This window comes from Gossypium arboreum, chromosome 10 (assembly GCF_025698485.1).
Source record: "Gossypium arboreum isolate Shixiya-1 chromosome 10, ASM2569848v2, whole genome shotgun sequence".
NCBI classification, from domain to species: domain Eukaryota; kingdom Viridiplantae; phylum Streptophyta; class Magnoliopsida; order Malvales; family Malvaceae; genus Gossypium; species Gossypium arboreum.
In genome coordinates, this window is record NC_069079.1 from 897,014 (window position 1) to 923,803 (window position 26,790).

The following is a 26,790-nucleotide window of genomic DNA, read 5'->3' on the forward strand; positions in this document are numbered from 1 at the left end:
AAATTAAATCAAATCAAGATTTCGTGTATAGAATCGCTCAAAATTAAAGTTTATGTATTAAATTACACATTGGATCGAAATTCATATATAGTTTTGATATTTATTTTAAAATAATTTGTACTTAAAATGACTCGAGCATGTAATCCCAAATTACTTGAGCATTGAATGATTTGGCTCAGAAAATCAATTGATAAATTAAATGACTTAAACCTAAAATAATCAAAACTTAAAATAAATAAAACTCAAAATAATCAGAATCTAAAATGATCTAATCTGAAAAATCACCAGACAAATTAAATGGCTCGAATCCGTACTAACTTTAACTTCAAAATGAATGGTATAATGACTTTGTATTTATATTGATACCTAATCTTTTAAGATCAATATCTAAATTAGATAAAATATTCGACCCTTAATATTGAAGATATTAAACGCTTAAGGTTATTTAAACCATGATGTTTTAAATTATTGCAACAACAACAATTTCCATAAAAATTATACATATATTAACTTTCATGTAATAGAATTCTTTGTATATCGTATTCTATATAAATATAACGGGACATTGATTTTGACAACTAGATTCATTTTGATTCATGAATTTGGATTCTATCGGGATTTGATAATGTGATTAGTGTTACCGGAACAAGATCGGATCAAATGAATCGTGGACTGATCGATATAACGGTCTAAACAAATGGGTTGAATTGATTGATTTGGAAACTGTTTGAAATTAGTAAAAATAAAAAATTGAGACAAAAATCAACAATTAAACAGGTTGAACTAGTTTAATAAATCTTTTATGAATTTTTACTAATTATTTAAATATTGTTCATTTGTCAGTTCAACCTATCGAATTGGTGGTTAAATCTATTCAACCATTGGTTCAATTATGAAAATATTAAATGCGACACTCTGAAGCTTTACCACATCATCACTTGAAATTTTATACAATTTTTTTTTAATTTTCAAGTAATGAAACTACACAATCTTAGAATGTCTCATCATGAAACTTTCATATTTTGCAATGATCAAAATAAGTACAAGCGTCAAAGTGAAGAAAAAATATATAAGTACTAAAGTGAACTTAATTGCAAAATTTAAATATCAAAAATTATATTATCCCAAAACAAAAAAAAAAAAACAAGAACTCTAACTGAATTTGCTGTGGTCTTGTCTCGGAACCTCATCCATTAAAACGATATATTAAACCGTAAATTACATTAGTAGTTGCATAATTGTTAGTATAATTTATAACTGATGTAAGTAAAAGATTATGTAAAATATATTTATTAAAATTGCATATAAAAATTTTAAAGATTATGAATGATAATTATAAGTTTAAATCTTATCATAGATTATTTTATTAATTTTATATATAAATATATAAAAAAAAACACTCTAATTAAATTATAATAATAATATATTTATTAAAAAATTAATAGTATATATAAGCAGCCGCTACATAAACCTACACGGAAACAGATTTGAAATACTAGTCGCTGAAGCTAGTCCCCCGTTTCTTCTCTGGCAATTCCAATTTCTCTCGTTCTCTCGTTATCTTCGAAGAGAATCAAGAGATTCATCATATTTATTTACATCTGTAAAACTAAATAAATAAGGGAAAAACTATCAATTCTACGCCTTATAATCAACCATTGTTTAAATCTCAATAATCGGTACGTGTTTTTTCTTTTATCAGGTCGGTCTCAGACTCTTCAACTCTTGTATGATTTTTTTTTGTGTGTGTTTATTTTCGTTTTAAGAAACCTCAATTATGCTTTGCTTTGGTGTTATCTTTTTTATTATTTGCTTTAAAATTTTTGTTCTTCTTTGTAATGCTTTGCCGCCTCGATAAGATTTCTCCGCGGTGAATGAACGAATTTCTTGATAATCGAATTTTCATTAGATTTTTGTATGTTAATATTTTCTTTTTTAATGAATATAATTAGGTTTAGTTAATCTGAGTAAATGTAGGTGGTTTTGGTTTCGGATTTTGTTTTATTTCGAAGGATCATTGATTGATTTGAGCCTTTTTTTTTTTTTGTTATGAATTTAATCTTTAGATAATGTATGAGCTTTGGCTTTGATAATCACACTGGATCCATGACTAAAGTTTGTTGAGTTTGTTGCTTGCTTATATAATACTAACGAGGATTTTAGATTTTTTTTTGTACAAGGTGATTACTAGAAAATATGAAAAATCACAATTTTTTAACGTTTGATTAGCATTAGTTGTTACAAAGCATGAATATTTGTATAATCTTTGCAGTGAGAATGGCGGACATGGTTGCCAAGGGAGAACCGTCGAACAATCGTACTGGTCATGGTATGCAGGTAGGCTTTTCATGGCATGTTACAAGGAAAAGGAATGCTGGCAGAAAGAAAAGGAAGGGCAGTGCAGGACAGTTTTTGACCGGAAGCAGAAACAAGAATCCGTCAAAGAAAAGAAAGCTAAGGAAAGAGATTGAATTTTTAGAGGATGAGAAAGTTCCTAAGAGGCATCGGATTGGAATAGACAAGATGACTACTTCTGTGGAGGAAGATGTGTTAGATGAATGGGATGAAGAGGCTACCGTGTTTATGAACATTAAAAAGCGGAGCAAACGTAGAAATTTGGACAGTAAGATGACCGAAAGAATCCCTCAGGAGAATAAGAAGGATGCAATGAGTGAAAGAAGCTCTGAAGAGACTAAGAAGGAAAACTGCGATCGTTTTATGAACGTTAAAGTGCGGAGCAAAGGCAGAAACTTGGTTGGTGCGATGACAGAAAGAAGCCCTCAGGAGAGTGAGGAGAATGCAATGACTGAAAGTAGCCCTCAGGAGACTAAGAAGGAAAACTGTGATCTTTTTGTGAACATTAAAGCGCAGAGCAAGCACAGGAATTTGGACAGTGCTATGAATGAAAGAAGCCCTCGGGAGACTAAGAAGGATGCAATGATCGAAAGAAGCCCTCAGGAGACTAAAAAGGAAAATTGCTATCTTTCTATGAACATTAAAGCGAATCTGGACAGTGCTATGACTGAAAGAAGCCAGCAGGAGACTATGAAGGAAAACTGCGCTCTTTTTATGAACATTAAAGCACGGAGCAAACGTAGAAATCTGGACAGTGCGACAACCAAAAGAAGTCCTTGTGAGACTAAGAAGAAAAACTGTGATCTTTCTATAAACATTAAAGGGCGGAGCAAAGGCAGAAATTTGGACAGTGCAATGACTGAAAGAAGCGGCAATGATAGAAGCACAAAGAAAAATGTTGCGGTATTGAATTTATTTTTAGTTCTGCAACTGATATATCCTCTTCGTTTTGTTTATTCTTTTTGTTATCCTTCAAATGGAGATTATTCTATTTCATATTTGTTGCTTCACAGGAAATCGAGGGATCTTGCTTTAATCAGGACAAGAGAAAAAATTTCAAGTGTCATCAGTGCATGACTGGAAGAAAAGCTGTTGTTCCATGCTTGAAATGTAAAGAGAAAGTGTATTGCACCGTTTGTATAAGACAATGGTAACATTTTCAACATGATGATCTTGAACTTCTATTATTAATAATCTTGAAGTCTTGCTCATTTTTCTTTTCTGCTATGGTTATTATAGGTATCCGAATATACCAATAGAAGAAATTGCAAAGCAATGCCCATTTTGTTGCGGGAATTGCAACTGCAGTATCTGTTTACAATCCAGTGGATTAATTAAGGTCTGCTTTTCTCCTTAAGTGACTGGAAATTGAATTATGTACTGGATTAAGGTTTATTCTTTTAGATAAACTATCTATTAATTAATATGATAAACATGTATTAACCAAGATAACAATGACATTTTTTCTCTAGCATGGGACCATGAAAAATCAATGGAACTTTCACCAAATAATTTTCTTTTTGTCTATTCTACAGACATCAAAGAGAGACATAACAGATGAGGAAAAGATTAAGCATTTGCAACACTTGATTGAGTCAATGCTTCCCTTCATGAAACAAATTTGCATAATGCAAAAGCAAGAGACAGAGGTTGACGCTAACATACAAGGTACTTTTTTTTTCTATTATTTTTTTGAACTTTTCATGCATGTGAAGTTTCAAATAGTTCCTGACAAATGGTTCTTTATATAGGATTACTACCTTCTGACGTTGAAATACAACAGACTCTTTGTTATGCCGATGAACGTGTCTATTGGTAAGCATTTCCTCTCTACATAGGCATACAATTTATCATGTGATTATATCTGTTATCCACAAGTTATCATTGACCGTCTTTCTCATATTGGAACAGTGACCACTGTGCAACTTCAATCTTCGACCTTCATCGTAGCTGCCCAAAATGTTCATATGAACTCTGTCTTAATTGTTGTAAAGAAATTCGGGAAGGAATCCTTTCTATCCGCGATGATGTTGCTTATGGATACAGGGACAGAGGTTGGGATTATATGCATGGTGAAGACCCTTTACCAGAATCTTATCTTCAAGAAAAAGTTGAGAAACAGCCCAGGCCCTCAATTCAGTGGGAAGCCAGTAATGATGGAAGTATTACTTGTCCTCCAACGGAAATAGGCGGTTGCGGTGATTGCAGATTGGAGCTTAAACGTATCCTACCAATGGGGTGGATTTCAAATTTGGACACAAAGGCATGGGAAATATTAAGCAACTGCAGAATTAGACAATGGCTTCAAAAGACATTAAATGGGGATAATACTTCCGGAGAAGGACATATTGACAATGGCTTATATTCTTCAACTTCAAATGATAATCTTGACGAAGGCTTTCGTCACTTTCAAACCCGATGGGCTAAAGGTGAACCGGTTATAGTTAAGAATACTCTTGCAAATTCATCCGGTTTAAGCTGGGAACCGATGGTAATGTGGCGTGCTTTATGTGAAAAGTTGGAGATGCCTGAAGTTAAGGCTATTGATTGTCTAGCTGGCTGTGAGGTGGAGATCAATACTCGACAATTTTTCAAAGGCTACACAGAAGGGAGAGCGTATAATAACTTATGGCCAGAGATGCTAAAGTTGAAAGACTGGCCACCATCTGATAAGTTTGAAGATCTCTTGCCTCGGCATTGCGACGAGTTCATAAGCATGTTGCCATTTCAAGAATACTGTGATCCTAGGTCTGGTATCCTTAACCTTGCTGTTAAGTTACCACAATGTGTTCTGAAACCAGACTTGGGCCCAAAAACATATATTGCTTATGGGGTTGCTGAAGAGCTTGGAAGAGGGGACTCTGTTACAAAGCTTCACTGTGATCTATCAGATGCGGTACGCCTTAATTCGCCGAAAATTCTTGTAGCCTAGATTATTATACTTACTACATATACAACGATGTCGTGTAATACGAGGGTGCAACATGTTGAGATTGACTCTATTGGTTTTAGGTGTAATACATTAGTTCACCCAACAACTAATAAATTTCTTTTCTCTCTCAATTATAAAAAATTACAAAATAATCACTTTACTATTCAATTTTATTTTTTTATCAACTGATTTTTTGGTGTTTTTGTTGTTACTTTAACTAGCTAGTGATTAAAAAAAAAAAAAAAGACAACTGAACAGTTAAGTGATAATTTTGTAACTTTTCCTAATTTAGTTACCAAAGAAAAAAGGAAAACCAAAACTGAGTGATCTCTACTTTAATTTACCCATTGGTTTTCTATCTCATGCTGCTACTTTATTACAACATCTACTAACCTTTTGTCTTTAATTATCAATTGGTGAAGGTAAACATTTTGACACATACTTCAGAGGTAGCCTTAAGCGATGAGCAGCTTGCCGCAATGGAGAAGTTGAAAATGAAACACAAGGCACAGGATGAAAAGGAACGTTTGGAAAGAGAGCGACTTAAAGAAGGCGTCGATGAATCGGAAGCCACCAATTGGGGTGATAATATACTATATGTTTCCAGTGGTGAGCTTAGAGGAGCTTCAATTCCGGAACCCTTGACCAGCAGAAAGGAGACAGGTGGTGCACTGTGGGATATTTTTAGGAGGGAGGATGTCCCTAAACTAGAAGCTTATTTGAGAGAGCACTACACAGAATTCAGGCATACCTACTGCTCCCCAGTTGAAAAGGTAAGCCATGGGGGAGCACTTTTAGAATTAAATCGACAAGCTTACTGCTGGGTACTTCTCAAAAGAAGTTTTTTAAATCGTAATAATGCTAAACCCTTTGGCCATCTGCATTGAACGGAACACTCCTTTAAGTGGTAGTCACTCAACGTTCTTGATGGTTGCGTTTATGATCAGGTAATCCATCCGATTCATGACCAATCATTTTACCTAACCGCGGAGCACAAAAGGAGACTAAAGGAGGAATATGGTTAGTACAAAGAATGACATATTGATATCTAATGTAAAAACTTTGCCTATACCGTGTTTTTTCATCTTTTTCCTCATGCAAGTGTGTACGTGATTCCTAGGAGTTGAACCGTGGACGTTTGAGCAAAATCTCGGAGAGGCTGTTTTTATTCCGGCTGGATGTCCACACCAAGTTAGAAACCTGAAGGTATTTAATTAATACATAATCGTTCCATGTTGTGCAACACATGTTTATGGTCTCTCATAGCAATGTTTTCCAGTCATGCACCAAAGTCGCCTTGGACTTCGTTTCTCCAGAGAATATCCAGGAATGCCTCCGTTTAACAGAGGAGTTCAGGCAACTACCCAAGAACCATAGAGCCAGAGAAGACAAACTTGAGGTAGGCACATCCTTTCGTTGATGTTTTGACTTATTTATTTCCTTCAAAACCTTACTTGCAAACGATTTCGTGTAAACAGATAAGGAAAATGATTATTTATGCAGTAGAACGAGCTGTTAAAGAATTATCTGAACTGATATCAACTCCAAACTGAAGCACGCTTCTCCAACTGCAACCGTGGAACTGACCTTTTTGTATTCGCTCGGACAATTGTCAGAGATATCCGGGCTGGGAATTTCTTTACTTTTCCCCGGGGCATAGCTTGACCTTTTTGTATGCAACTTCATTTGGAATTGTTAGAGACCATCCGGGATGGGAATTTATTTATTTTTCCCCGGGGTCTAACTTGACCTTTTTGTATGCAACTTTTGGAGCACATAGCTGTACTTGCTTACAATAGATACTAATCATTTTTACTATTCCATCTCTTATATATTCTTCGTAGACCTGATAATATATTGTCAACATGAAACGATTACACAAAACATAACCAAAAAAAAAATAAACACAATAAGAATTCGTGCAATTTCAAAACATGGTAAGAATATGCTTGACACTAAAAAATACGAAATGAAATATGAATTCACGAATAGCTAAATCTATTAAGATGAGCAATCACAAACGAAATATTTTATACCTTAGTTATGCTACATTTGCAGGTTGAGTCTAAGTTCGATTAGTATGAACATTGTTATCAATGTAGGAGACGTGAGTTCGAGAGCACTGATGCAGGACTATGGGTAATTCTAAACATTATATTCAAAACATTATATTCAAAAAGAGCAGATATGATCAGAACTTATAATTAGACTATTAAAAAAAAAAAAAAGTTATGCTACATTTAACAGAAGTATTATTTTTTTCAAAATGTCCTAATACATAAGTCAAGGTTAGTAAAGAATAGAACTAACTATAAATTATAAATGTAGTAAAAGTCACAGTCAAGGTGCTTACCATTGGGTTGTTTACTGCCAGATGCTTTTGCCATCGTCTGCAATCGACAAGCTTAACTGCGTCTGAAATCTATACTTTTATTTATTTATTTATTTTCATTCGTAAAAAGTTGTCGTATTGCTTAAATAAAGATGTCCAACCTCTGTTTTAAAAATAATTAAAACAAAATTATTAAAAAAAAGACAACAACAAAACATGAATATATGTATAGCCAAATATAGAAACAAATAATAGCAAGCAAAAGATTCAACTACCTAATATCATTGTTAACCATTTAAATTAGTTAATGTGTTTTTCATTTTCAATCAAAGACATGTAAATTATTAAAAAATTAGTTTCATATATTTAAATCATAAATAAAAAAGTTTAAAATAATTTTGATGTTCTTCAAAAGAATTATGAGTGATGGGTAAAATGCAAAGATAAATCCTATTGATACTAAGAATTTATTATGCATTCAAAGTAATAAGCAAACCAAATCAACAATCAATCAATAAACAAAATAAATGGATGGACAAAATTTCATTGTAGATCTAAACCTAAAATCTAAAATATTAAAACCTACTCCATTAGCATTCAAACAAAGTGTTCATCACAAACAACCAAAAACAAATAATACCTTTAAAATCCCCCCCACAACATAAGGTATATCTTACTTTTTCTTTGTAAATTCAAAAAAGAAATTGTACAATTTTAAATCATACAAATTAAATCTTCTAACAGAGAAATCAGATGAAGAGAACTTGCCTTATAACAGCTTCCCTAAAACCTCTTCATATTCCCTTCCATTGAGAGATCTAATCCTTCCCACATAAAAAACCAATAGAGGTGTACACTTGGAGGCCTCTATTTATAGGTTAATAATTAGTTAGGGTTCCCAAAAGAATATTAATGAAATGACAATATTGCCCTTTTCTTTTAAAATCTCCACAAGAATATCCCTGTTTGAATTAGTAATTGACTAAACTACTATTAGAACTAAATTTAGAATTGAATTCAAATTCAAATAATTATAGAAACGTATGTATAAATATTAAATTAAATTTAACGCCGCGACCTACTGCACTAATATTTCTTCCCAATTCTTTGTCTCGCTCACCGATTTTTACCATGTTTGCTTTATTTGAATTATCAACGGTGTCTTTTATTGTGAATGAACGGCGTACAGAGTGGTGTCGAGGAGCCGCCATGCGCCTCTTGAGAGACACGGCGGCGTTGGGTGGAGGGGTTGGTTTCCTTTGACGTCTCCTCGTGATCTGCAAATCATGGTTTCTTGCACGATTGAGTACTTGCTTGATCCAAAAAGCCCGAAATATGTCGACAATCTGGTAAATTTTAAGATTTTAAATCTTTCTACTTTTTTTTTAATTTAAAATTTTTAAATTATAGTTGAAATTGTTGAGTTTTTTTATGGCTGAGTCTTTCGGGAGGCGTATATAAAGTCTGTGAACCCTACAACATTTTTTATTGTCCTCGGTCTTGCTTGTAGTGACAAAGATTGATTTAATCTTTTAAAAATTATAAAGATATTAATTATTATAAATTATAAATTTTATTTCTTTTAAGTATATATAACTTAATTTCTTCGAAAAAAATTTAATTTCACCCTTGTTGAGTTGTAGTTCTCTCTCAATTTTGTGAAGTTTGAGTGTCTGGTTCTAGTTAGAGAGGCTTAATAGAGTGGGATAATATTAGGGTGGGTTTGGATAGTCGATTGGATGCGGTGCAGTATGTTTAGTTTATTTTTTATCTCCTGCTATAATATCGTTACAGTATCTAATCTCACCACCACCCTATTTTTACTCTAATCGCAATTAAACGCACCGTCTATTCAAACTCACCTTTAGATGAGTTGAGGGTTTTGTCAACTTTAGATGAATCTTTTGAAGACTTTTCTTGAAAGATAGACAACATGAACAAATTTCACCAAATGCAAATATTAGATTGTTTTAGGTGGTTTAGGCACACACTTGAAATTCCTCTTATGAGACAATATCAAAAGACTTGTTTGAGGTTATGTTTGATAGGTGATATTTTATAGACTTCTTTCGAGAAAGTCAGTCATTCGAGCCATGATAGGTTTTTTTATAAAAATAACTTAAAAATTTTAATTAATTATTAAAATGATTTATTTTTTAATTAAACACAAAAATCACTTACAGTAAAAGTTAATGGAGCTACAGAGTTTGACACCATCATCATGCCACGTCAGCAATCAGAAAAAAATTAATTTTTTGGTGAAGCCATGTAAAATGGCCAGTATTTATACATGTTATGCTATTCTATATGCTTCCACTAAAAAATTAATTTCTTTTTCTTAATTTCTTTTTCCTGATTGTTGATGGCATGTTGGTGGAGTCAAACTCTTTGGCTCCACCAACTTTTACAGTAGATTTTAAGTTATTTTTGTGTTTAATTAAAAAAATGAGTCATTTTAATAATTAATTAGATTTTTAGGTTATTTTTATAAAAAAAGTGGCCATAATGATTTGCTTTGGGAATTATATACTTAAATGCGTTATTTGATGGCAAATGAACCATGAGGTGCTCTACAACTGCCTAAGAAGTGCTTAGACTGTTTAGAGGTGAGGACAAAACCTTGAGAGTGTATTAGTTCTTTAGCAATGCCCAAAGAAGATTGTTGAGGTTTCAACTTCTTCGAAAGAAGCCTGTGAAGTGCCATCAACCCAAAATTGGCAAATTCTTCAACATGTTCGATATTGTCTCTAGTTAAAATTGTCTCTTGACTCTACTGCCCCTAAAGTGATGATAGATTCACAAAATAAGAGTGCTTGAATAGATGAATTATCAAACAAATTAAAAAGTTTACAATTAGTGAGATTTAAACTCATGCCTAAAATGAAACACGAGTCCAAGTATACCACCACTTGGGCTAGTCCAATATTATCTTTGGTGAGAACTTTGTCTCCAAACTCTATCACACTTGAAGAGACCACAAGGAGTCAGCATGCCTTATCGTGTACCTGAATAGACGAGGTTATGACAAACTATAGAGCCTAGAGATGAGAAGGCTCGAATCCCTAACCTATATAGTTTATAGGTCAATGGGAGAGCATGGAATTAATCCAAGTGGTTTTATACGTGTACTCATACCTCATTTAAGGTACGTGTTCAAACACCATCAACTGCAAATTTTTATGTTCCTTTGACAATTCACTTATTCAAGTATCCAACAAGACAACGTGTTTAGTAGTCTACTAACTCTAAACAAATAATACTTCACAAATTTTTCTAAAAATATTTTAAAAAATCCCAGAACTGATTTGTAGGATGTTTCACATCAATAAAAACACAGAATTTTTGCTAATGCTTTCCTAATTCTAGAAACTAATCAAAAGAAAATTTTATCATCATTGACTATGCAAAAATGTCAACGAGCCTAGGCTCGTGCAACCATGTTTGTATGGTAATGAATAATATCTTACCAAACAAAGCTTAAGTAATATATATATAGTCATTAGATCGTGTTTGCCACCTACTCAGTACTCAACTCTTCTATAAGATTCAATTGTGTGGCCAAATTTACGAACAAAATTAAGCCATGGCTTCCCTTTCATGTCTTGTATTGCTTTCATTTATTTTCTCAAATTTTGCTCATTCACTAGCAGGTTATTACACCTCTAAACTACTTGCATACAATGTCCCTAAGAAACCCATGAATGTAATAGACTCCTGCTGGCGAACCAAGTCCGATTGGGCCGTCAATCGCAAAGCCTTGGCCAACTGTGTGGTCGGCTACGGTAAAGCAACTCTAGGAGGGAAATACGGAGCGATTTACGTAGTTACGAGCCCTTATGATGATCCCGTCAACCCTAAACCCGGCACGCTTCGTTATGGTGTTATTCAATCCGTTCCTCTTTGGATCGTTTTTGCTCGAGATATGGTCATCAAACTGAAAAACGAATTGATAGTGAATAGTTTTAAAACCATTGATGGTAGAGGGGCTAAAGTTGAGATTGCATATGGACCTTGCATAACAATTCAAGGTGTTACCAATGTTATAATACATGGTATTAGCATTCATGATTGTAAACCTGGGATGGTCGGTCAGGTTAGGAGTTCCCCGACACATGTAGGGGTGCGCGGAGGGTCTGATGGGGATGCAATCAGCGTTTTCGCGTCTTCAAACATTTGGATCGATCATTGTTATCTCGCACGGGCTAAAGATGGTCTTATTGATGTGATTCATGCTTCAACTGGCGTCACGATCTCTAATAACTATTTCACTCAACACGATAAAGTCGAGCATTAAAGCTTATGAATATTTTAGGTAAAAAGACCTCTTCAGTCCCACTCAATTAAAAAAAATTGAATAAATTGGTCTCTATCAAAAAAATTGGAGTAACTTAATTCCTGCCAATTTTAAAAGTAAGCAATTAAGTATAATTAATTACGGTATTAATGTCTTTCGTCAATTGTGCATAATTTTGATTGGTATAATAACAAATTGAGCCTTTGATATTTACATATTTTGTTAATTTGGTCTTGATTATTAAAAAATCAACAAATGTAGCCTTAACGTTTACATATTTACAAAAATAGTACGGGATAAATTTGTTAAATCATAATCAAATTGATAGAATGTGTAACTTATGAGAGCTAAGGTTATTATCGTACCAATTAAATTTATGTAAATTTGATGAAAAAATATTAACGTGTAATTATTTATCTTTAATTGTTCAATTTTGAAATTGATAAAGATTAAAATACTCTGATTTTTTAGAAAGAGATCAATTTGCTCAATATCGAAATTAAGAGAAATTGAAGAGGTCTTTTTACTAATATTTCCTTATATGGTACCGTTTTATTGTACTTTTAGCCAATTAATTATGTTCTAACGTGTTGCAGGTAATGTTATTAGGACACAACGACAAGTTCATTGCAGACAAAGTCATGAAAATTACATTAGTTTTTAACCATTTCGGTGAGGGACTTATCGAGAGGATGCCGAGGTAAACGAAACAGGCTAACGGGCGTATTAGTCTCTAACCGTAACCGCGATAAATCGATCTCATGTTTACATATTTTCGGGCCGTGACAGGGTCAGGATAGGCTATGCACATGTTGCTAACAACAAATACGACGAGTGGAAGATGTACGCCATCGGTGGCAGTGCAAATCCAACCATTTTCAGCGAAGGAAACTACTTCGTAGCGCCCGATAATCGTAGTCCCAAGCAAGTTACGAAAAGAGAAGCAACAAATTGGCAAAACTGGAAATGGCAATCGTCAAAGGATGTGTTTATAAATGGTGCATATTTTGTACCATCCGGCTATGGTAGCGCTGCTCCTCTCTATACTCGAGCTCAATCGTTCACTGTTGCTCCAGGATACATGGTCCCAGTTTTAACATCAAACGCCGGTCCTTTACGTTGTCTTGTCGGGAAACCGTGCTGATTTGTTCGACTTACGGTCCGGTTTTTACCATTGGCAGACGTTGTTGTTCAGTTAAAAGAACCAAATAAAGAAAGTTATGAGCTTTTTCAGGTTAAAATATGCCCAGGGTCATTGTACTTTCCTAAAATTTAAAATTTAGTCCTTATACTTTTTTATTTAAAAATCTTACTTCCTCCGTCAATTTTTCCCATAGGATGGATGATGTGGTTGTTATAAAAAGAAAAAAAATTTTCCTCTTTTGTCAATTTTGTTTTTACTCTATAAAAAATATAAAAAATTTAAAATTTAATTTTTGTTACTTACAACAAAAATGTGAAAATTTAAAAAATTAAAAATTCTCTTTAAATAATTTTTTATTTTTATTTATAATTATTTACTTACTTTTAAAGAGTAAGGACCAAATTGATAAAATATTATAAATGCTAAGGGCTAAGTGAGCTATTTTACCTTTTTATAACAGTCACATTGTGAATTATACTGCGAGATTGACTGAAAGATCAAGACTTTTAAATAAAAAAAATGTAGGGACTCAATGTCTTAAAATTAAAGCTCAATGCAGAAGAGTAAAGAGAATGTTGGCATATTTAAACTTTTTTTAAGAAACATATGGCATCAAAATCACAGCTACAAAATGAAGACTAAAAAGAACAGAAGTAGCCATTTGCTTTCACTTTGCTCACATAAACACACACTTTTGTTCAAAAAAGCCTATTTTCATTACTTTGAACCCCACATGTTATAGGTGCTTTAGCTCTCAATTTCTTGACGAACCAAATCCCGACCCCAATTCCTACGGCTCCGGCAGCTGAAACCCCCATCACGGCCCCTGAAACGATAAAAAAGGCTTGGTTTAATCTTTTGATTTAAGATATGCATGTCCATCATCAGAAATGTTGATATAATCAAAATTTTCACCTGCAATAACACTGGCTTTACGATGCTCTGAAATGTCAAGATCTACACAACAGATAGAACTAGTATTAGGCTTATATGAATCCGAGAATGTACATTATTATCTATAAGACGTACCTTTACAATAGGATGTAACGTTTCCCTTCTTACATAAGCACAAGAAATTTTGTGTTTGTGTATCAAATCCACATGTTCCAGCTCCCTTGGATGGATCTTGACATTGAAGGCAATGTGTAGTTACTGGAATGTCAAAATCGACCCGAATCCCGTATTCGGGAACTTGGCTGGTAGGAGAATCTGTAGTTGTACTTGTACCTATAGTCCTCCAATACACACTAGTATATGAAGCACAATATTTCAACATTAATCTTAAGGACTCTGTTGCTTTAGGGTAGTAAGAACAGCACGAGCTTCGATCGAGCGCCGTGGCACATTCGGGTAAGTGCCTACAAAGGTAACTAGCACTATCACATGACGAATCGCACCGGTCCGGGAACCTCTCGCAAAAGACAGGCTTCGGTTCCACGATCACATAATCTTCACTACAGTTGAAGAAAAGGTAGTCATTTTGAGGGGACAAAGAGAAACGTGTGCTCGTGTCGAGGCTAAAAGGCCTAGTCGGGCGAAAGTTGTCCCCGTCTTGACAATTCCACATATACGGATCGACAACGAGAACATGAGGGTCGGAGTAACTAATGCTGTGTACAGGGTATCTACCAGAGGGAGTACGGAGTTCGAGCTTACCAAGTTCAGAACAATCGAGTATGTGGCGATAATACGGGCTGCCGCAACCATCATCGATCCCGAGAGGGTAGTTTATAGGAACGTTACCACAACTTGTCCTACAAAGATTTGATTGAGCTTCAATGAAGGTAATAATCATTAGGAGACATACACAAAGAAATGAAGAAAATTTATGTTGTGATTTGTAGGTGAAGACGATGAGAGGATCCATCATAGTCATGGTGGAAATTAAATTGAGACAGGTTCCATGGTTGGGATTTCGTGTTGTCTTAAAAAGCAATTAAGATCATCAGATAAAATTTAGAAAAAAATAAAAAGTGATGTCTTGAATGTTAGAAACAATCTGTCAAATGTTGTTTGTTTTATTGTCATTCACCTTTTTCTTTTGGTATTCCCTGACATATGCTTTGCTTTTGTGCTTTTATTATTTTTTAATTTAATATTTAATGATTTTATATTTTTCATTTATTAAAATTTTATATATAAGTAATTTAATAATTTTTAAGATGTTTACATTATAGTATTATATATTACTGTTGATTTTATTTTTATGTGTTAATATAATATATAAAAAATGTAATATAATAAGTTATAAACTTAAAAAAAGGGTAAGGCTGAGTTGAACTCAAGAAGACTTGAATGTTTGAGCTCGAACTCAATCTTTATTTTAATCAGACCTAAATTTTTTGTCCATCCTCATTTTTTATATCTAATATTTTCGCCTAAACTCCCCCAAGCCCAACCGAAAGGACTTTCGAGCTTGGGTGTATATTCTTGATTAAGGGGTCTAATTGCAGCTATTTACTATGTTCACTTTCTTTTCCTTTTTCTTATACATTTTATAAGAATGGTTAAATTTCAGTTTTAGCCTCTCTAATATGTCTAAATTTGAGATTTACTCTTTATACTTTAATTTCTAATATAATTTTATCTTTATATTTATATAATGTTATTAATTAGTCTAAATAATTAATATTGTTAGCTTTTCGATCAAAATGTTATAAAATTATAAATAATTTGACACAAACAAATAATTAATTTAACACGAAAACATGGTTGGACTATCCTAATATAATTAATTAAAAGCAACTTAAATTTGTATTGTAATTAAGCTAAATAAGCATTATCTCTAGCCTTATTGGCGACCACTAGTTCGACAATATAAAAAATTTGGGCTGAACTCCATCTTCATATTTAGGACCTTATGAGCTAAAATTGGGCCTAATGACACTTCTAATATTGCAACTTTGCAAGAGATATATATAACTCTCACCTTTAGAAATGGGCCCTCTCTCAAATGAAATGGTGATGTGCCCATTTTTTCCTTCTCCTTGGACATTATTACGGATTTAAGTGGATTTAGGTGTATAATCTTGGATAATTAATTAAGGGTGTGATAAGTTTTGTTGATGGATGCAATCTCTCTAGATAAATTTTCGAAGTTTTGTTTGTCGGGCATTTAACACTGCTTCCAATAATCGAGGGTATTGTCTCTATACCAAAATTTTGTGAGACTCGTGTGCGTTCATAGAGGGTAGCGCCTCAGTTGGTAGAGATACAATCTGCAATAGCTCATGGGAGAGGTATTAGTATTGTGCGTAATATTAATTATAGAGAATGCATGTTGGGGAATTCAAACCACCAATCAAGGCTAACATCTCTCTCGTGAGCTATTGTAGATCGTAACTCCACTAATCAATATGCCCCTTTTCGTGAACCATACACGACTCTTTACGAAAGCTGGAGAAAAAAATCCTGATTGTTGACATAATATCAACTGCTAGATAAACGACACTTCGAAAATTTTTCTCGAAAGATTCGACTTCCCTCAACAAATTTAAAGATAATTCACAAAATGTATAAAAAAATTGACTAATTAACAATTCATGACTTACTTTGGAAGGTATCTTCATCCTTTCTTAACTCTTTTAACACAATAAAATTAATATTTGAAATATATTTAGTTAAGATCGAAATATGTTGAAACGTAAATATATGACAAGATCCGTACTTAAAATTTCAAAAACCTCAAATTTCTCATTAAACCAAAAATAATAGAACTCTATAATTAATATGATTTGTATTTGATATACTTTAAAAAGTTTTGTATTTGATATACTTCTAAAATCATATAATATCATCTCATAAATAAAAATTCACGTACCCTATTCTAGGATTAACATATGTTTTCTATGTGCGGATTCGCCTGCATGGTGATGCGAACCCACCCCATGTGAGCTCAGGAAATGATGCGAACACCTCACGTGCGAACTTAAGATGCGAACTACGCAGGCCATAGGTTGGGACCCAATCTGTTAATTGGGTAGCGGTAAGTTTCTTTCTCAGAAATCCCCCACCTCGCAAAGCCAAATTTTTAGAATAGTCACTTTATAACTCTTCCTTGAACTAGGTGGGGGACAAATTGTAATGGTACTCTTTATTACTGGCCCGCTACCTAATTACCTGTGACATGCATAGTTCGCACCACCATGCAGACGAACCTACGGGTAAAAGATATATGCTAATCTTAGAACAGGGTTTAGGGATTAAATATATAAATTATATTTATTATTTTCAGGAAACAATTATATTTTAAAAGGAAAAGTAAAGAAATCATCTACGTATGTAGATTATAAATAAAATTAAGATGATACATGTGTTTTATATTTTAAAAATTATAAATATTTATATTTCGTAATTAATTTAATTTTATTATTTACAATGCATTCGTAGAGAAAACAATGGCGGTGGAAAATATTTTACACAGGACAAAGAGAGGAGAATTTGATGACCAAAACCATAGAAAAGTTTTCTATCTTAGCACTCAACCCCATTGAAATTATACCATACCATGTGACAGCTGCTTTTTTTTTTCTTTTTTTTTTTATCATTAAAGTTTTAAAACACCCTTTGAAAGTTGAAGCCTACAATACCTAAATGCATGCACACAATATGCAAACTTTTATTACAAAGTTTGAAAAACAAGACCAAAAGAACAGACTTCATGTGACCACAATCATCAATTTTAATTGCTAATCATCTCCTTCTCCATCTCCATTACCACTTCACAACCTAATACCATGTACTTTATTCAACTTTCAACATTGTTGGTTTGGTTTATGTGACTGAGATTTTGGTTTAATGATAAGATTAAGATTTTCGGAATTTTGAAATTTTAAATTCAAGTCTCACTATATTAATTATGGATATTGGGATTAAGTTGGGGACTTAATTAAAATTTTTAAAAATTTAAAATTTTAATGATTTTTTTAATTTAGGTTCTAATTAAAATTTTTAAAAATTTTATGAGATTAATGATAATTTTAAAATTTTAGGAGAACTTAATTAACATTTTGAAAGGAAGTTGCTTATGCTTATAACAAAATTCCACCATGATTTTTTCTTTTTGTAAACTACACTAAGTAATCACCTAACTATTAGTAATTTTTTTAGTCACCTAACTATGAAAAGTTATAAATTGATAACAAAGACAAGCAAAACTGCAAAAATAAAAATAAAATAAACAAATTACACAATGTCTTAATGTTGAAGGTTAATTTTTTTAAGAATTAATACTAAATTGACTTAATTTATAAATGTTGAGACTTAAAGTTGCTATTATGTCAATTTTAAAAGTTGTCACCGTTAGCCAATTGGTGACCAAAAAGACAAAATTAAATAGTTGAGTGATCATTTTGTTACTTTTCGTACTTAAGTGACCAAAATAAATTTACTAATAATTAGGTAACTACTTGTGTAATTTTTTTTAAATGAAGGGATAATATATAATTTGGCCCCTGAACTTATCCATTTGTACCTAGTTGGTCCCTCTACATATTAATACTGTTAGTTTGTACTAACATGGCAAACATAAATTAAAAATCTATAAATTAAAAATTATTTATGTTTGCCACACGACGTTATGAGAGATTGCTACGTAGCACAACCAAGATTACTTTTTCTAGTGGGTATCCTTAATTCTCTTTTTTCTTAAATCTATCCATTCCATATCCAAAAATAACCCCTCCCATGAATTTTTCAGATTTTGAGCCACATTCAAATTCAATAATATAGAAGTATAAATTGCCAAAATGAAAAAAAAAATTAGAGGGGTAAATCAAACTTCTATAATCTATAATGTAACTTGAATGAAATGAATAGAAATTGAATGATGAATGAAAACAAAATAATAAAATCGAAATGTACCAATTTGATTGACGGAATACAAGTTCAAGGACCAACTAGATTCAAAAAAAATAAAAAAGGACAAACTAGGTATAAATAGATAAATTCAAGGGCCAAATTTATATTATCCCTTAAACTAGCTGCATAGATAGATCCGTACATAGAAGTTCCTATAGGGAGTAGGGGGAGGGTTCACATGGAAGCACGTGGGGCGTGATAAATAGCGGAAGGATGATGATATTATTTTTGTACGGCTGCATGAGGTACGGTGCCACCCACAACGCTTCACGTTGGGAACTTTAGTACTTTATAGGAAAAAAATAGTTTGGTCTAATTCGAGTTTTACTCCCTCTATTATGTTGAAACCGAGGATTTTAGTCCATTATTTTTAATTTTACATGATCTGGCCCGTGTACTTTTATAATGTTATGAACAAGTCTAAATTGATAATATTATTAGTTACCATCGTGGTGAAGAAAATTTAAGTATTACAAAGCAAATATAAGACATATATAACTTACCTAGACTAGAATAGTTTTAGACAAGACTCATATGTGGTGTGTTTCAAATAAGAATAAATCTGAATAATGTTCACACATAATTTATTCAAGCTGAGACTCGAACTCAAGAACTTAAGGTCTGGTAGAATACGGTTGATTGAATTTCAAAAAGCTTTGATTGTGTAAGACATGGGAAAAAAATCATTTCATCACTTTAATTAATGGTGAATTTTAAAATTAAATTTTAGGGAATCAACGAAATGTTGAAAAATTTTGGGAGAATTTTATTAAAATTTTCAAGAAAATAATAAAAATTTCCAGAAAAATTAAAATAGGCCCCGCTCCTTTTACCAACACCCCCTAGCGTCAACGATGACAACCAAAAAGGTTATAAAAGTATGAATTAAAGGGAAAAAGATGAAACCCCTAATTTCAACACAATAAAAGGACTAAACTCATAATTAAACCGAAAACCTCCACCCATGATCAGAACCATGATGTCAATCAAGTGGATTGCACGGAAAGTCAAACAAAACGTATCCGAGTTGTCCATTATTATAATTACACCTCTCCACAATCCACGAAACTACCTTCTTCTACTACTTCATTGAATCAAATTGACCTAAACACACACACTTGCGTATATATATACATATACATATAATAAATAATAAATTTAATATACTAATATCAAAGTTTTTTAATCCTACAAGCAAAATTAAAATACTGACATAACAATATTTTAATTCCAATTCATTTGCTGAGTGTTTGTTTTTCTATTTGCTCATCTTCGTGTGTGTATATATATATATAAGATACGGTCTATTAATATGAATGACATTCACTAACACATGTTATCTCACTAGAAGTTACACATGTCTTTAAATATTTTCCTATGGATATGGGCAAACAAAGACAAGTGATGAGCACATAAAAAAACAGATGAGCTACAAAACGAACACTACTATTAATATATCAAATAATTATTCTTATTATACAATTTATATTATCTCATCACATCCATTTTTCTTTACATTTTATTCAATGCACACGTAGTTACCTGGAAGTCTCCTACTAAAAGTCTACTACTGTCTCTGAAAATACAAAAAAAAAAAAAGTTACGTGTCAAAGGGTAGTAGCTGTATTAACTTGACTTTGATTATTATATACCCGAATATTCCACGCAGTCGAGAAAAAAATAATTATCCCTTTTTTCGTTGGAATTATCATATGTTGTATCTTTGTGATGCGTAAAAAAAGGTTAAATATCATATAAGGTCCTTATACTGTGTGTTTTGAAGGAAAGAAACAAAATGGATTGACGGATAGGGTATTGTGTACTTGAAAATTGAACGGAATTATTTAAAATGGAACAACATTTTGTTTAAAAAAAATGAATGAAGTTTGCTTTGTGTGTTTCTAAGCTTTTCTACTTCCCCACAACAAAAGTACAAAAAAAGAAAAAAATATGAACATGTCATTAATCTACTGATCATGATTTTTTAATTATTGCCTATTGTTGTTGTTGTTGCTGCTGTTCGGGTGAGTTCCGCCGCTGATGATGGAGGAGATGGCAGCCGCGAGGGCGGCAGTGAAGTTGGGGTCGTTTGTGATGGCGGCGGTTGCGGCACTGACTGTGTCGGCTAGCGTCGGAGGCTGTTGTGGCGGAGCTTGGTGTTGTTGTTGTTGTTGGTGGTGGCCTAATTGGGAAGACCCCATTTCTTGGGATAACTGCAAGCCTGAGAATTTGGACTGATTATTATTGTACAATGGCTGGCCAAAAACCTGAGGCAATTGGGGGGCGGAAACCGGCGTCGGTTGGCCGGGAAATGGGACTTGGAACTGTGTCGGCGGAGGCGGTGGCCGTTGGAATTGCAGAGGGTTCGGCGAGTGTGTAAGGTCCAATGTCACGGTTGGGAATGGGGCAGAAGCTGAAATAGTTGCCATACTTGAGGAGCAAGGAAGGATTGCCCTGGCTAGTAAGTTAGGGTTCATGATTCCATCGGCACTCGGCATTGAACCTGAAAGCAACATGCTAGCAGCTGCTGCCGTTGTCGATGCCATTGCCATGGCAGCCGGTGGAAGTGGGTGGTTGTGGTTGCCCTCGTAAGTTGTTATCAATATTGTTCTATCATCCGCACAACGTTGAACCTGTGAATCAACGTAAATACATTAGTTTATGGACTTGAAATAAAGATAAGATAAAAAAAGGTTAATTCACTAAAAGTCCCTAAACTATGCCCAAAATGTTGAATTGGTCCTTAACTTCAAAATATTCTCAAAATATTAATATCTCGTATTAATCAGGTCATTCTATTAACTTGGACATCAAATGTAAGTTCAAATATTATCTAGAGCATATTTAAAACTTCACATGTGCACTTATTGCATGAACTAAAAGCTAATCATATGGTAGGAATACGTGTTACTAATCTGACAAAAGCAACCGATCGATATTTGAGGGACCATCTTAAAATATTTGAAGCTTAAGGACTAATTCAGAATATAGGCAATAGGTTAGGGACTTATGGTGAATTAAACCAAAAAGCTAAAAGATATTGAAACATACTTGTTTCCGGACCGGACAACCGACGGCCATGGTGCACCGGTAATAAGCTCGAGGACATGGGTTTCCTTTCGCCATCTTTTGACCATATTTTCTCCATTGACATCCATCAGTAATCTATACACCAAATTAACAATCAATTAATTCCCACAACAATCCGATAATTTCACAGCTAAAAGGTGATTAAAACTTATAACATGTACTGATATATACATACCATTGGAGCTTCCGATCGAGCTCGAACTGAAACACGAGCTTTCCTCATGGTTGCTTCAGTGGATTGATCAACTGGTTTCCCAGAATTCAGTTTTTGAACTTTACAATTTGGTCCCCAACTCTCAGATTCCGGGCTTTCTTCTCTATTCACCCTCTTCTCCACGTTACTCGGAGGTGTCCCAGAACGTGTCCTTTCTTCCGACGACGAATGAGATATCGTCTCCGCCGCTTCTGCTCCGGCAGCCGAGGGACGGCGTAGATCCAAAATCTGTAACGGCGTCACCTCTTCGGGTTTGGATTCTTGGATAGCTTGTGTTTCTCGGTTCCTTTGTGGGGGTTGTTGTTGTTGTTGTTGCATTAAGGTGACCAGGTGCATATGGAGAGCACTGTAATTGTTACTTACATGGCTGAGCATGTCTTTAAGCTTCTGGTTCTCAGCATTCATACGTTTCAATTCATCTTGTAATTGAGCCAGCTGATAAATAAATGAATAAATAAGATTAGAGGGATTGAATATAAATAATTTAAAGGGTACAGAGACTTGCGTTTAAATTAAACCAAAATTTTTCTTACTTCATTTTTAGCTCGTTTATCTTCCATATCCGATGAAACACCGTCATCAACAGTTGATTGATCACTTCCGGCAGTGAGAAGCAACAATCCAGTCTATAAATTCAATGAAATTAAATATAAGATAATTTAAACAAAAAAAAACGATTCAAAAAAAAAACCGAACCGAACTTACATTTACATCCAAATCAGACGCCGGAGCTTCTATACTCTCCTTTTTGACATCATCAACGACCCTAACTTTCTTATCGGAGAAAAAATCAACCTCATCGACGAGAAGCTTGGTATCATCAGACGGCGAAGAAGAAGCTGAAGTTCCACGGCGGTCGTCATCTCTCGACCCAGCAAGACTAACAGGGAACTGAAACATGTCTCGGTGGTGGTGGTGTTGCTTTAACCCGAGAAAAGAACCGCCGGCGACGTTGGTGGTGGAATTGGATTTGTTTGTGAAGAAATTACTAGTAACAGGATCGGAATCAAGGGTAAGACCCCATCCTTTGCCCATAAATGTAAAAAGAAAAAAAAATAGAGTTGGGATTAAAGAAAAAGAGAGCAAAAATCAGCAAAAAAAGTTTGTGAAAATCTGTGAAGTTTTGGAACGGTGCAATGGGGTCGGCTATAAAAAGGGTTTGGAATTGGAAACGAAGACCAGATTTTTCACTAGTTTTTTTTTTATGTTTTACCAGTCGTTTACAATTTTGGATTTTCTTCTTTCTTTTTTTGTTTTTTATAAAGAAATTAATGAGATTTATTTATTTATTGTCGTTGATATTGTTTTTTGCGTCAGATGGTGCGTCAGTTTCCAGCTGGCAATTTGACCCTTTTTGTTTCATTTCCTTTTCCCTTGTGAAAACTATTAGCAAGCTATCCTTTTACATGTTTGGAATTTAGTTCATATATTTTTTATTTTTAAGAATTTAATTTTTTATTTTAAAAGTTATTAATGCTATTAAAATTTTTATTAAATTTGTTAAAACGATATTTTAAAATTAAAAGAATACTCATTTAATAAGTATGAAATAAAAATGTGACGTTCTAATGAACTTGAATTAACAAAATAATTTTAACAATGTTAACAGTTGAACTCGTATTTTTAAAATCTAAAACATAGAATGACTAAATTCTAAATTTACGAATAATTAGAGACGTTTAACACATTTTAATCTATTTACAAATATAAGATGAATGATATTAAATAAGTTTTAAATATAAAATATTAATGCAGTAACCAATGCATAATGTTATGGTGAAAGTTTTTATTTGTTTTATTACTAGAGTGGTAAAAATTGGATATTTTATATATTTTTTAATATTATTCATGCACCAATCAATCCATAATGTTCTAGATAGTGTGATCGGAATTGGGCCAAAGTTTTAATCGGTGTGGAAAACGGACGTAGTTGCATTAGATTTATTATTGGAACGGTGCGCACCGATCGGAACAATTTGAATCAGTGCGGAATTGACTACACTAGGTGTAGTCGAGTTGAGTAGAACCTAAATAGTAGCCAACTCAAGCTTAATTTGATTACTCGATTAAGATTATTTATCGATTTTTGTATTTGAATTCGAGCTCGGTTAAATTTGTTCATACTTAAATCTTTCTATATGGTAAAAGTAACAAATAAATTTATAATATAAAATATATATTAAAAATAAAAAAGTCAATTAAGCTAGCTAATTGTTCGAATAGTGTGTTTTAGAGCTTGGTTTTTACTCAATTGTTGGCTTGAAATCGACTTGATAATTACTAAATCGACTAAAATCTCTTTTTCTATGCCTTATTACCATTTTTGGACCATCTAAATTAACTAGTAGTGTAAACGTGTGAGTGTCTGATGTTAACCTTAAATTTTGATCTGACCGATTTAAATTTTAATCTAAATTGATTCAATTTCATTTTAAAATTTTAATAATTTAAACCCAAATATTATATTAAACCTAAAATTAACTCAAATTAGAAATAACTTAAATTTGGAATAAATGAAACAAGTAATTAAAATGACTCAAAATTTGTACTCTAAGACATAAGACCTCGGCCTTTGTTAAAAATCCTAGTACTTATTGACTCATAATAAAATTTATTTAATTTTACTTTAATAATATAGTTTATTAACTATATATATAACATTATAGAGTAAAGTATACTAATTAGTGACTACTCATATAATTTAGTTCAAATTATATTCGAATTCGGATTGGGAAGGGACGTGTTTGAAAGAATGGAATTGTTGGAAGGTTTAGAAAAAAAAAGAAAAGAAAAAGGTTTCGTCTACATTTCGTCAACCAAGTTTGACTCATTCTTTAAGATTCAAAGAAAGAAAACATAAAGAAAAAGAAAAAAAAGAACAAAAAATAACGAAAGAAAGAAAAATGAAATATCCACCGCCCCGAAGGGTGCGGCGCGTTCCACGTGATTTTTTTAAAAAAGGATCCAAGCCAAGTCAACGAATTTGACGGCCCGGCTCTCTTATATGACTGGTGACCGGGTGGGCCAGTGTCTTAGTCTCTCCTTGGTCCCATGTAGCATCCCGCTCCCACGTTTCAGATCCGTTCTCTATTGACTGTTTACCGGGTGGGACCGAGTGATTTGCTTAGACTTTATTTTTATTTTATTTTTATAAAAGGAATATTCGTTATTATATTATTACTTAAGTGTAAACTATAACTGGAAGATAACCCTTTTAAAAATTTATATATATATATATATATATATATAATCCATATAATATTCAATCAAAACTGAAAAGTCTATAATCAAAATGTTTGAATAAATTACATGACTTTATGTAGTTGGATGATGTAATTTAATCCTTTTATTTAATCCTTTTCAACGTATTATTTACGGTCTTTTTAATTATTTAATAATTTTAACACATAATTTTAATATTTTTTCACCATGACCCATGAACCTTGAATCTTGAACCCCAAACTCTTAATATCAAACCTAAACTCGAACATTGCAAGATTTAAAGTAAAAAAATTACTAAAATGATGTATTAATAACATAAAAATTTTAGTAAAATGTCATTAAATAATTGAAAAAAAAATAATGTGATAGGAAGTGCCTATAAAATAATTTCTTTATAAATCATCTAGTAGAATTATTTGTTTATTTTTCAAAACATTGATTATAAATAATTAATGAGTTTTTTTTTTACTTTTGTTTGTAAAATTGAAAAAAAAATCACGATTATAATAAAATAATAATTATTCATAAAATAAATTACATTTATTTCATAATACTTGGGGCAAATTATTATTATTTTTCAATTTTCTTGACAATTAAATTAGGTTTATTTATTTGTGGTAGAGGATATATATGACAAGCTGGCAGAGTTAAATTTGTCAACTTCAAAATTCAAAGTCATTATGAAAGCCCAAGCAAGGTCATTATCGTTTAAATCATATCTTGACTTCTAATTTTATTTTTTTTTTAAAAAATTAATTCTTACTTCAACCAATCAAATTTTTTGTTTTTATGATCTTATCTTCTTCCATGATTACTCTTTTCAGTTTTCATGATGAGCAACTAATAACATTATAAAAGTAAAAAAAAAAAAATATATCTATTAAGGGATTTCTAATTCCTTCGAGAAAAGTCCTCGAAATATTATATCCTTGTAGAAACAAGTGGTAGGGTTCCTGCCCATAAGTGTCATATATGTTATAGGGCATCGATGATATTTTCTAGGTGAGTGACTATGACTCTCGTAGAAGACAATATTAACACATTAAACCCCTAAGGAGTCAACCTCCTCTCAGCAATATCAAATTAAAATAAATCACAAATTAGAGGGATAAAATCATAATTATACCATGATTCCATTAAGTTACTAGTTCTGTGAAATTTACTTTAAAAACCCTACTGTAATTATTAAATGAATCCATCCAAAAACCATACACATGACTTTCTCAACTTTTAAAAATTGTAGATATGGGTTTTTTTCAACATCTAGTGACAACCTTTATTTCACTTTTCTTTTTGGTCCTTCACCTTTAATGTCTTATTTATGATTCCTTTTGGAACAAAGAAAAAA

At 32.7% G+C, this 26,790-nt stretch overlaps 4 protein-coding genes and 1 long non-coding RNA gene across 5 annotated transcripts; 2 read left to right on the forward strand and 3 right to left on the reverse strand.

The window, feature by feature from the left end:
* The first annotated feature begins 1,458 nt into the window (after window positions 1-1,458).
* LOC108458513 (lysine-specific demethylase JMJ29-like) lies at window positions 1,459-6,939 on the forward strand. The gene is made up of 11 exons (XM_017757936.2): window positions 1,459-1,679; window positions 2,273-3,258; window positions 3,369-3,505; window positions 3,595-3,694; window positions 3,891-4,023; window positions 4,107-4,170; window positions 4,267-5,251; window positions 5,710-6,060; window positions 6,235-6,307; window positions 6,408-6,493; window positions 6,567-6,939. The coding sequence occupies exons 2-11, from the start codon at window positions 2,278-2,280 to the stop codon at window positions 6,705-6,707; spliced, it is 3,051 nt and encodes a 1,016-aa protein (XP_017613425.1). The 5' UTR covers window positions 1,459-1,679; window positions 2,273-2,277; the 3' UTR covers window positions 6,708-6,939.
* On the reverse strand, window positions 5,557-7,778 carry LOC128281883 (uncharacterized). Its single transcript, XR_008272163.1, has 2 exons — window positions 7,641-7,778; window positions 5,557-7,133 (listed from the first exon to the last, which is right to left on the reverse strand). It is a non-coding gene; the product is annotated as an uncharacterized LOC128281883 (long non-coding RNA).
* A 2,133-nt stretch (window positions 7,779-9,911) lies between these two features.
* Window positions 9,912-13,220, forward strand: LOC108460565 (probable pectate lyase 16). The gene is made up of 3 exons (XM_017760093.2): window positions 9,912-11,901; window positions 12,510-12,613; window positions 12,703-13,220. The coding sequence occupies exons 1-3, from the start codon at window positions 11,203-11,205 to the stop codon at window positions 13,055-13,057; spliced, it is 1,158 nt and encodes a 385-aa protein (XP_017615582.1). The 5' UTR covers window positions 9,912-11,202; the 3' UTR covers window positions 13,058-13,220.
* Window positions 13,221-13,638: 418 nt separating this feature from the next.
* LOC108459934 (uncharacterized) lies at window positions 13,639-15,056 on the reverse strand. Its single transcript, XM_017759330.2, has 3 exons — window positions 14,087-15,056; window positions 13,973-14,014; window positions 13,639-13,883 (listed from the first exon to the last, which is right to left on the reverse strand). The coding sequence occupies exons 1-3, from the start codon at window positions 14,931-14,933 to the stop codon at window positions 13,756-13,758; spliced, it is 1,017 nt and encodes a 338-aa protein (XP_017614819.1). The 5' UTR covers window positions 14,934-15,056; the 3' UTR covers window positions 13,639-13,755.
* Window positions 15,057-20,756: 5,700 nt separating this feature from the next.
* LOC108458062 (probable WRKY transcription factor 31) lies at window positions 20,757-23,450 on the reverse strand. Its single transcript, XM_017757303.2, has 5 exons — window positions 22,926-23,450; window positions 22,754-22,846; window positions 22,182-22,655; window positions 21,968-22,081; window positions 20,757-21,549 (listed from the first exon to the last, which is right to left on the reverse strand). Exons 1-5 carry the CDS (start codon window positions 23,253-23,255, stop codon window positions 20,905-20,907), a joined length of 1,656 nt encoding a protein of 551 aa, XP_017612792.1. The 5' UTR covers window positions 23,256-23,450; the 3' UTR covers window positions 20,757-20,904.
* Between the last annotated feature and the right edge of the window lie 3,340 nt (window positions 23,451-26,790).